Raw genomic sequence first — 11,323 nt, 5'->3', positions numbered from 1 at the left:
TAAAACTTAATATTTAATGACTTCAAGTTATTATGTTATACTAAGTCATTAAATTGATTCATCAAAATCATTTTTGGCCTTAAGTTACAATGTTAAATTATGTTCCTAAATAAAAACTTAATATATTGATATCTTAAATTAAGTTATTAAATCATATTAAATCAATAAATTGATTTATTAAACATCTCTAAATACATGACTATTACTCTTATGAGATGATGATCTTATGAAGACTATGTGGTAAATATAATTGTGAGAACAGGTACAAAACCCGATGGAACAAGAGGCTCGTAATTCATGATGTAGGAGGAAAAAATGAAAAAATATGTGATATAATTGGAATCCAGTGGTTCTATCTAATTTTTATAATATTATCTATATTTTAGTAAAAAAAAATTTTATCCATGGATGAAGACATGATTAGCAGAACCACATTAGAACTTCATATATCTTTTTTATGTGAATTGTTTGATTTTTATGTTTTTTGTATCGAAACTTCGGCTAGCACAACTACAAAAAATAGGCATAAAAAACCAACCAAACTTACCTAGAATTATTACAAACACAGAGTAAACAAACATATTCATCTATGAAAAGTTTGATAATGGCTTACCAAACTCTTTATCCTACTTTATACAAAAGTTTCACCCTTCTGTAGCATTAATATACAAAAACAAGGAAACCTCATCCGATTAGTAATAACTAGTATTACCTTACAACGAAATCTCCCTGGCCATTGAGGAACACACTCCGCCAATGACATATTTGATGCTATTCTATGCCTTCTTGTCAAGGAAGAAGAACCTGCCTGGGCTGGTGTGGAGCCATTTTTTTCTTCCTCAATTATTCTGATTCAGCTGCTACTTTTCGGACTATTCCCAAGCAATTGTCTCTGGGCCTTGAGTGTGGTAAGTACATGCGCGGGCACCCAGGATTCAGCCGTTCCAGCCTGAAAAACCCAATTACCAAAAGTAAATAAGAATGGAATTTTGGACCTGCTAATAACGAAGTAACAACTATCAGAAGTTTAGGGTTTTGGTTTAACATTTAACCTCCTACACCAGCCAGCTCAGGCCTATATGTTTTCAAACAAAAAGCATTACCAAATTTCAGGTACTTTAGAGCCCATTTGGCAGTTGTCAATTCTAATGAAGTGCTTTGTCAAATAGCTCCATGAGAAGGAGAGATTGCAAAGTATCTCATTCTCAACAATTCTACCAAAAAGAAATCTAAAAGCCTTTTCCCTGAAAGCATCTTTCTACTGACTTGAATGAAAAGAGCTTTTATGAGCAATTCAAAAGCCATGAAGAAAGTCATCCCAAATGTGGCCTAATAAAATCAAAGCTTTTGGATTTTGAATATTATGCGCTTCAAATGTTCTAATTTAATATCCTGATGATTTGTTATAGCACTTTGGACAAAACAAATCTTTATTTGCATTTTCATTTTTCATTTTTTTTTTCTCATAATGAATATTTCTACTTCTCGGTGATTTTAAGTAACCATCCATAAACTTGTATATGATAGTACTGAATAGAAAATTGAAGAGACAGATGATAACTTACTGATAATTAAGGAGAAAGTGGTGTAGGAAAACAGAAATTTCAAGCTTGGCAAGATCATTGCCAGGGCACAGCCTGCTGCCTAATCCAAAGGGAAGGAAAGTTCCCGGTTTTGCTGTATAATCCTATACACAATGTCGAGAATATTAGCATATTAAACCATTCATTCAAACAATTTAAGGTAGGAATGAAAAAAAATGCAAGTGCTTTTCAACTTACATCCCATCTGCAAGGATTAAACTCCTTTGGGTCTGGATATGTTTCAGGGTCAAAGTGAAGGGATCTAAACCAAACCAGAACCTTCCATCCCTTGGGAATAGTATAACCTGCAAAAGAACCGATTTCATCTGATGAGTTTTTTTCTTTTGAGTGTCTAAACATCATAACAGAGCTCAGTTAACACATTAGAAGTTACACAACCAGAGCTCATGCATGACTAGAATTATGAGAGATGAAAATCCATGACATAAACTGACCACATATATTAATGTCTGCTTTTGCCTCTCGGAATACCACAAATGAGAATGTAATCCAACGAAGCGTTTCATCGATCACCTTCAATTTTTTTCCCCCACAAAGAAAAATGCAGTTTAGTCACATTCTAAACACCAAGCTAACTCAGTGGAAGCCAAGTGGCTGCAAATTTTGATATCAAAGATGCATCGATCACCTTGGGAAGATACTCCATTTCTCGAATTTCCTTGAGCGTCAATCTCTTCTGGTTAGGTGGTCTCTTCCTTATGATCTCCTCTTGCTCTGCCTATAATGTGGTCAAATGCAATCAGAAAGCATATTTCAGAAAAATCAAAGAGAATTAAGGCTCATGTTCTATTGTATCAAACAAGTAGTAATCAGAGTAAGGACCTGTCAGATTAGCTCCTTCTCAATGTTAAAGAGCTTCGCAGATGTTTGGTTACATACAAAGCATTTATGGTTGGAATTGCTACTTTAGCAGTCTCGGTTTTCTTTATTTCTCTTCTTAACAATCAAACAAAATTAATGGCTGATTATTAAATTTCCAGATAGTCTGGTAACATAAGCAAAGATCTCCTATATAGTTGCACCAAGATCAGGTCAATCAACAGGCTTGAGTCACCAAATTTTCAATCATATCAAGGAAAATAAAATACTAGATGGATTCATGGGCCTTATTATCCAAATTCATACTCTGCCTTGGCTCTTTGGAAAAATTCAGGGTTTTCTTGTAGCTTGACAGTAGCCCACATCGTGACGTGAGCAGAAGATTCATGACCGGCATTCAAGTACATTACAAGAACATCTATGATTTCCTCATCGCTCAATTTTCTTCCATTCTCATCTTCGATGTCCAGCAGAGCATCCATCATGTCTTTTTTCGTTGTTTGAGAATTCCCTTTCTTCCTATCCCTTCGCTCATTCACTATAGATTGAAAAATGTTCACAAGATTTTTCCGAGCCTGAAATCAAGACAAACCATATGATAAACAATAATTGAATAAATATTCAGAAAAAATTACCAAGTCTGGACACATTCCCATTTTAGCCATATCTTTGAAAAGACTTGTTTACTTTTTACTTCATAATTTTGAACATATTACAGTAAGAAAATGGAGAACTTGCCGAATTCTGATTCCTAGAGGTCTACTGCAAGTTGAGGTCGCCTGTGAAGGACAGTATAACTCTATGTACATTTTTAACTTGTGAAAGAAGCTTAAGCATAAGGGATAACCAAGAGCTTAACATTTTTACCCATCCCTCGACAGCTTCAAAATTCTGGACAAGAAGCCTGAATGCCCATCTGATCCATTTTAGGTCAATCAAATTAGTAAATGTGCTAGTTTCAGGTTAATATCCTAGAACAATCAGTTTTAGTATCTTAATATTACTAGTTATTTCGTCCCCATAATAATCAGGTTTAGGGGTTACCAAGGCTTTAAGATCAGAAGGTTTCATCCCTGTTGAATGGCATAAAACCATATAATTAGCTAAATGATATCAAGTTGTGACCATGTGTGCATGGTAAATTTTATCAGCAGAAATTACCAATAAAGAAAAAACTCGGAAAATGCATCAATGAAAGTAATATTGTTTTTAGTTTGAATCTAAAACTAAAGTAAAAGTAAATATTAAGGGTTACCTTGAGTGCTTTATGGTAAGCAAAACCCGGGAGATTGATTGCCATGGACCTAACTCCATAGTTGAGTGAAGTATATTCCCTCTCCAGAGCTTCCATTACATGCTCGCTCTCTGAGCTAAGAAATATGTACATAATTATCTTAAAAGTAAGCTTTCGGAGTGCAGTTAAGAATTCAAATTCTCCCATCTCAGCCCATTTGTTCAAGGCAGATATAACGTTGTCTTCAATATATTGCATGTAAATGGACAATGCTTCATGCCCATTGACTGGAGTTGCTGTTAACCGGCGGAGCCGTTTGTGCTCCTCACTAGTAATGCCAATAAATGATTTCCTTCCAATCAGTTCCATGGTGGATGTAGGCCAGCCCGGCTTGAAATTTTGATCGTCTGTTAAGACTCTTCTGCATGCTTCAGGTATAGTAACAATGATGCTAGGGTTCCCAAACATTAACGCCTTGTACATACCAGTTTGTCCAAATCTGGATTAAAAATGAACAGCCACAATCATTTATTTTAAATTCGAAATGTTTCTCTTAAACTACAATCCACCTTTACCTCATGAAACAGAGAGACAAAGGTCTGGATGGGGAACAAATAATAGAAGCATATTGTGCAATGCATGCCCTTAGACCATGACCTTATAACCAAGGGTTGAACATGATCAGAGAACTTCGGAACACTAAGATGATAAAATATCCTTCTTAGAATTTTGAAGATCCAATCATCAAAGCTAATGATATATTAAGTTCATGTATTCATTGAGGCAGAGCAGAATGGGCTCTGCATCGATCTGACTTCACAAGAATACCAGGACCTTAGTGAAATAGCCTTGGCAGACAAGTGGCTATGACCTCCATGCTTGCTAAGGCAGACCTGAGCTGTCTGCAAACTGCTTCCTTGCTCCACATCAGGTATAAGTTCTACTACGCTATGTTTGGTTCCTAGAAAATATGAAGGAAAGGAAAAAAAAACAAATACTAATGGAAATGATATTTTCATGTTTGGTTTTATTTTGGAAAATACTTATAAATTCATATATTTTCAAATTATTTAATCTTTATATAAAAGAGTTAAACATGAAAAATGAGTTTGATCCCCTCAAATCCTAGGAACCAAACATAATCTTCCAACCTATCTCTCTTCAGGGCACCTTTCATATGGTTTTCTTCTACCCAAAAATGTTTCATCCTATTTGATAATGAATAACCAAAGTATCAACCATACATGAACTAGCTCTAAGATATGATTTCAAGTAGCAGAGTCACCCCCTAAATTAACCAAAGAAAAATTGATTTTAACCATGAAAAACATTGCTGACAGACTCAATATTCAAATATTTCATGCATCAAGGCTTTTGAATATCTCGATTTCTTCGAAGTCAAGCTTACCCCCACAAAATCCATTAGGGAAGATTGAAGAGTTTCAAGAATTGCAGGAACAGAGCAGAACATGGAGATTAATGTTAAGTTAGGCAGATGGAGTCCTAGAAATCATAATCCCCAAAATACAAATCCTTGACTTTTTATGAATTTTTGGATGGTTTAGGAATCAAAATCTATTCTAGATTTTGTAAAATTAACTCTAACTGGAAACAATGGATTATTACCAGAAAAAAAAGGAATTTATATCAATAGGAGTTGTTAAGCAAGCCATGCCCAAACAAACAAACAAAATAAATAAATAAATAATAATAATAATAATAAAAGCGAGGAAGAAGAAGACGAAGGAAGCAAACATATAGCATCTCCAATTCCTTCAGACAAGAAAAGGACAGCATCTTTCTAATCGGCATCTTAACACCCCAATAACAACAAAATCTTGTCATTTTCCATTAAAAAATCATGGATCATCCTCACAACTTCTAGAATACCCAATAAACAAATAAAGAAATTATTGTAAAAAAATTTAGTGACTCACACCAAACATCAACATACAAAAAGTCCACTAAAAAGTAGAAAGTATAACAAAAAGTATAATCACTACCACCAAGAAAGGTAACAAAATAACCAATTTAAAATAGAAAAAAAAAAAAAAAGCCAACTCTTAAAAATTATTATCTTTATACACCAAAATTCAAAACTACTGTATGCATTTAGGGGGAGAAAAAAAAGCAGACAAAAATTAAAGAAAGAAAACCCATATCCTACAAGACCATTAGATGGTAGTATGTCCTTGAATGGTAAAGAGAGGAAGAGAACGCAGTGGATATGTGTATAGAGAGGAAGAGGGTGATCACCTGGTGATAAAGCTGGAGATGAAAGAATCAGGATCAGTGGACTTGAAAGCTCTGAGAAAAGACCACATATTACCAATGAAAGGCCAACCAAGATCACCTGGTGGAAGAGAATACCTCTTCTCTCCCAGCTTAACTTCATAAACCCATGAATTTGCTCTCCTCAAAACCCATTTCACACCCAAAACACCTCCCAAAATGGCCCCAAAGGCCACCCAGATCATACCCAACTCCATTGAAGCTCACTCCCCTTACTCTCCTCCTCCTCCTCCTCCTCCTCCTCCTCTTCCTTCCTTGATGAGCTTAAAAATTTCTTCAATGAGTATCACCCCCACGACAGCCATTCCTGTTATGGAATATTTAACTACTATTTGGCGACAACTGCTACCCTCACCTGCTGTCACCCTACTCCTCCTCTCTGGGCCTAAGTACCCTCCACTTGTACCCCACTGAAAAAGAAATTTATATTAATCTTCATTATTTGAAATGTCATGTCACCACCTTTCTATTTAATTATTAGTTTTTTGGGTTAATCATTGGTTTAGTCGATGTGGGTTATCTTCATTCCATCTATCCATGTCAACATTGGACATCTTTTTATGCATCCATATTGTAACACTTCCCGTTGTCTTATCATTTGTCTTAATTAACGTTAACAAAAATGATAAAGCAGATAATTTTTTTAACAAAGAAATAATTTTCTAAGGTGGCAAACAAGGGGGGTGATGGAAACAAAGGCCAAAAGGGTGCCGGCCGGTGCACAGAAAAATGAGATTATTGTGGTGGTGAGAAAAATGAATAAAAAAAAAAAGGGAGGGATGCTGCCAAAGACAGTAATTAAGACCCATGCCGATGGGTGCTTTCCAAAGTACTCCATTATTTTTTTCAACTTCTGTTTTCACCCTCTTGGCCCCTTTTCGCCCCCATCTTATTCTATATTATTCCTCTTTTCTTTGAATTCCTTCTTCACCTTTCCTGCTTACCTCTGCAGAAACTTCTGCAGTTGCCTCTTTCAGCTTGCAGCATCATGAATTTTCTTTTCTTTTTTTAATAAATTATTTTAATAGTATTTTCTTGAAAATTAAAATCTGGAAGTCGAACATCCTAGATCTTATTATTTTATTATTATTTTTATGTTATTTATAATTTCCTTTACAAGTCCTTTCTTACTTTTTCTTCCCACGTCAAAAATTTTGCAGCGCCTTCTTGTTCTAACATTTCCTCGACTCATTTGGTTTTTATCAGCCTAGCATTATCTAGTTAAATACATGAAAGGTGACACGTCAGAAAATGTAGAGATATATTTAGAAGATACTTTTATTGTGCCTAGGACCAACCCATCATAGAGCCGGACTAATCTTGATTCTTAACCATAAGTTATCTGGAATTCATTACAATAAATTTTCTTTTTATTTTTAAATTCTTCTAATTAGTTATAATTTCTTATTTTTATGTTTTGGGCTAATTTTAGGATTATTTCCTATTTTTGTGTTTTGAATAAATTGTTTCATATTTTTGTGTTTTAGGTTTGTATATATATATATATTCATTCTTAATCAATGAAAAAGTTAAGTCATTGTTTCTCAATAATTCTCTCTTGACTTCAACAATCACTTCCTTCTTTGAAATAAAATGAAAATAAGGAGAAAAAAAAATATTAATTGTTGTGTGAATTTTATTAATCTAACAACTTTTATTTATAGGATAAGGGTAACCAAACATAATGATTGCACGATCGTCACATGAAAAGAATTTGCCACCTTGAAACTTTATTAGGTAAAACTTGGTGGCAAAAAACATAGGGACGAGAAAAATTATAATATTATTTCAATGTTATTTGATTCCTATGATTATCTTGTTGAAAACTTTGTTAGTAAAATTTAGTGGGATAAAACTTGGGTAAAGGGAAAAAGATTGTACAATGTATGACATCCTCGTTAGTCTACTCCCCTCCTACGGGCATGAGTATGCTTAGTTTTGAAGTTCCTTAAATCAACTTATTCTAATATTGTGTATGATTATCCTTTATCCTTAATTATTTGTGAATAAGTTTATTAGATTATTATTTAATCTTATTAGTCGAACAATAATTTTCTCAACTTTTTAAAACTCACATATATAGAATAATTTAATGAAAATGTGTTTGGTTTAATCACCTTTAATATATTATTGTTTGATTTGTGTAATACATATAACATTGTCTTCATATAGTACTATTGATTTGTCTTTGATAAATGACATGTTGCATGACTCTCGACTATCTTAGAATATAAATATTGTGAAATGTTTTTATTTCAATCGCCTATAATATATCATTTTTTTTAATTTGTATAATAGATGCAACATTGTCTTCATATACATAATATCACCGACACACGTCTTAGATAAAGGATAAGTGATCAAAGAATAAGTGATATGACCTCTAAATGTATTGGAACATAGATTTTAACTATATCCATTCATGACTTGTTTTATGAATCACAATTTTTTTTGAATGATTTGAGGAGGTAAATATTATTATTTGCTTAGATCACAACTCTACCACAAGTAAATATATATCTTGTTTATGAACAAGTTCATTTTAATTGTTTCAAAAAAATATCACAGTATATGTTTGATCTTGTTTCAATGTGTTCGAGTTAGAGAAAAACTATCTTACTTAAAAATTAATAGAGAATGCTATTTTTGGTCATATACAATTTGCAAGACACACATTAGTGCACCAATGAGATTAAGGTATTGTATTTTTGGATTAAGTAATTCTTTATTTTCTTATTTAAGAAGAAGTAAATCATTATTTACTTCAAATGAACAAACAACCGTAAGGGGAATTAAGTGGACGTGATTTATCTTAATGAAAGTATTTCAACACTTTCTCTATATGTGTTGATTGATAGAGTAATATCTCATTTGAAAAATGTTTGATCCGTAGGTCAAATCTTTATTTCAAAATTCTTCTTTAGTTAATTAGTTGTCCTTTTGAGTTTTTTTGGAGTTCCAACAAGATCACAACAATTACAATTTCCACATTATTCCATACAAGAATATAATTTGATTAAGTATATTGTTATCATGTTTTGATCTAGAATATGATACAAGATTTTCAATCATTGTTTCAAATATTTTACTCCTTCATATAAGTATTTGCTTTAATTAGGCATTTTAATCAAGGATTATAATATAACTATGGGTCCATATAAATGTATTATAGCTGTATTGTAAAGTATATATCAAGTCTTTTAGGACTATCAATCGTATATATGATTGAGTTATTATGATTTTTGCTTTCATGGAAGAACTCATTTGCATCCAATAAGTTTTACCTTTTCAGGTATTAGACTTCAAGTGCATTTATATTTAGTAGACTTCATATCTTTAGGTATTGGACCTCAAGGTGCCGGCCGGTGCACAGAAAAATGAGATTATGTGGTGGTGAGACAAATGAATAAAAAGAAAAAAGAAAAAAAAAAGGGAGGGATGCTGCCAAAGACAGTAATTAAGACCCATGCCAATGTACTCCATTATTTTTTTTCAACTTCTGTTTTCACCCTCTTGGCCTCTTTTCGCCCCCATCTTATTCTATATTATTCCTCTTTTCTTTGAATTCCTTCTTCACCTTTCCTGCTTACCTCTGCAGAAACTTCTGCAGGTGCCTCTTTCAGCTTCCAGCATCATGAATCTTTTTTTTCTTTTTTTTTTTAATAAATTATTTTAATAGTATTTTCGTGAAAATTAAAATCTGGAAGTCGAACATCCTAGATCTTATTATTTTATTATTATTTTTATGTTATTTATAATTTCCTTTATAAGTCCTTTCTTACTTTCTTCCCACGTCAAAATTTTTGCATTTCCTCGACTCATTTGTTTTTTATCAGCCTAGCATTATCTAGTTAAATACATGAAAGGTGACACGTCAGAAAATGTAGAGATATATTTAGAAGAGACTTTTATTGTGCCTAGGACCAACCCATCATAGAGCCGGACTAATCTTGATTCTTAACCATAAGTTATCACTTCGTACATCCCATTTCATCTATTCCGGACCAAATCCTTCTTTGAAATAAAATGAAAATAAGAAGAAAAAAAAAAAGGTGTTAATCGTTGTGTGAATTTTATTAATCTAACAACTTTTATTTATAGGATAAGGGTAACCAAACATAATGATTCAACGATCACATGAGAAGAATTTGCCACCTTGAAACTTTATTAGGTAAAACTTGGTGGCAAAAAACTTAGGGACAAAAAAAATTATAATATTATTTCAATGTTATTTGATTCCTATGATCTTCTTGAAAACTTTGTTAGTAAAATTTAGTGAGATAAAACTTGGGTAAAGGGAAAAAGATTGTACAATATATGGCATCCTTGTCAGTCTACTCCCCTACTACAGACATGATTATGCTTAGTTTTGAAGTTTCTTAAATCAACTTATTCTAATATTGTGTATGATTATCCTTTGTCCTTAATTATTTGTGAATAAGTTTATTAGATTATTATTTAATCTTATTAGTTGAACAACAATTTTCTCAACTTTTTTAAAGCTCACATGTATAGAATAATTTAATGAAAATGTGTTTGGTTTAATCACCTTTAATATATTATTGTTTGATTTGTGTAATACATATAACATTGTCTTCATATAATACTGTTGGTTTGTCTTTGATAAAGGACATGTTGCATGACTCTCGACTATCTTAGAACATAAATATTGTGAAATGTTTTTATTTCAATCCCTTTAATATGTCCTTTTTTTAAAATTTGAATAATAGATGCAACATTGTCTTCATAAACATAATATCATTGACACATGTCTTTGATAAAGGATAAGTGATATGACTTCTAAATGTATTGGAACATAGATTTTAACTATATCCATTCATGACTTGTTTTATGAATCACAATTTTTTTTTGGAATGATTTGAGGAGGTAAATATTATTATTTGCTTAGATCACAACTCTACCACAAGTAAATATATATCTTGTTTATGAATAAGTTCATTTTAATTGTTTCACAAAAATATCGTAGTATATGTTTGACCTTGTTTCAATGTGTTCGAGTTAGAGAAAAACTCACTTACTTAAAAATCGATAGAGAATGCTATTTTTGGTCATATACAATTTACAAGATACACACATTAGTGCACCAATTAGATTAAGGTATTATATTTTTGGATTAAGTAATTCTTTATTTTCTTATTTAAGAAGAAATAAATCCTTATTTACTTCAAATGAACAAACATCTATAAGGGGAATTAAGTGGACGTGATTTATCTTAATGAGCGTATTTCAACACTTTCTCTATATGTGTTGATTGATCATAGAGTAATATCTCATTTGAAAAATGTTTGATCCGTTGGCCAAATCTTTATTTCAAAATTCTTCTTTAGTTAATTAGTTGTCCTTTTGAGTTTTT

General features: G+C 32.2%; 1 protein-coding gene across 2 annotated transcripts; it reads right to left on the bottom strand.

The window, feature by feature from the left end:
- Nucleotides 1-520: 520 nt before the first annotated feature.
- Nucleotides 521-6,219, bottom strand: LOC117931586 (ent-kaurenoic acid oxidase 1-like). 2 transcript variants are annotated; one of them, XM_034852570.1, is made up of 8 exons: nt 5,914-6,219; nt 3,679-4,156; nt 2,735-2,998; nt 2,233-2,322; nt 2,039-2,117; nt 1,782-1,888; nt 1,566-1,687; nt 521-949 (listed from the first exon to the last, which is right to left on the bottom strand). In XM_034852570.1, exons 1-8 carry the CDS (start codon nt 6,144-6,146, stop codon nt 844-846), a joined length of 1,479 nt encoding a protein of 492 aa, XP_034708461.1. In that variant the 5' UTR covers nt 6,147-6,219; the 3' UTR covers nt 521-843. The 2 variants fall into 2 exon arrangements, with proteins under 2 accessions (XP_034708461.1, XP_034708462.1); XM_034852571.1 differs by lacking the exon at nt 5,914-6,219 and adding an exon at nt 5,066-5,342.
- Nucleotides 6,220-11,323: the final 5,104 nt, after the last annotated feature.

The sequence above is a fragment of the Vitis riparia genome, chromosome 15 (assembly GCF_004353265.1).
Source record: "Vitis riparia cultivar Riparia Gloire de Montpellier isolate 1030 chromosome 15, EGFV_Vit.rip_1.0, whole genome shotgun sequence".
Classification (NCBI taxonomy): domain Eukaryota; kingdom Viridiplantae; phylum Streptophyta; class Magnoliopsida; order Vitales; family Vitaceae; genus Vitis; species Vitis riparia.
Note: the sequence above shows the minus strand (reverse complement) of the source record. Positions and strands in the feature narration are given on the sequence as shown.

Bases quoted from the DNA above. Each gene is read 5' to 3' on its own strand.
- LOC117931586 (XM_034852570.1), bottom strand. From the start codon at position 6,146: ATGGAGTTGGGTATGATCTGGGTGGCCTTTGGGGCCATTTTGGGAGGT. The intron at 2,323-2,734 runs GCAGAGTATGAA...ACCACATTATAG, and splicing joins AATTTTTCCAAAGAGCCAAG to GCAGAGCAAGAGGAGATCAT. The intron at 1,889-2,038 runs GTCAGTTTATGT...GTTCTTTTGCAG, and splicing joins AGCAGACATTAATATATGTG to GTTATACTATTCCCAAGGGA.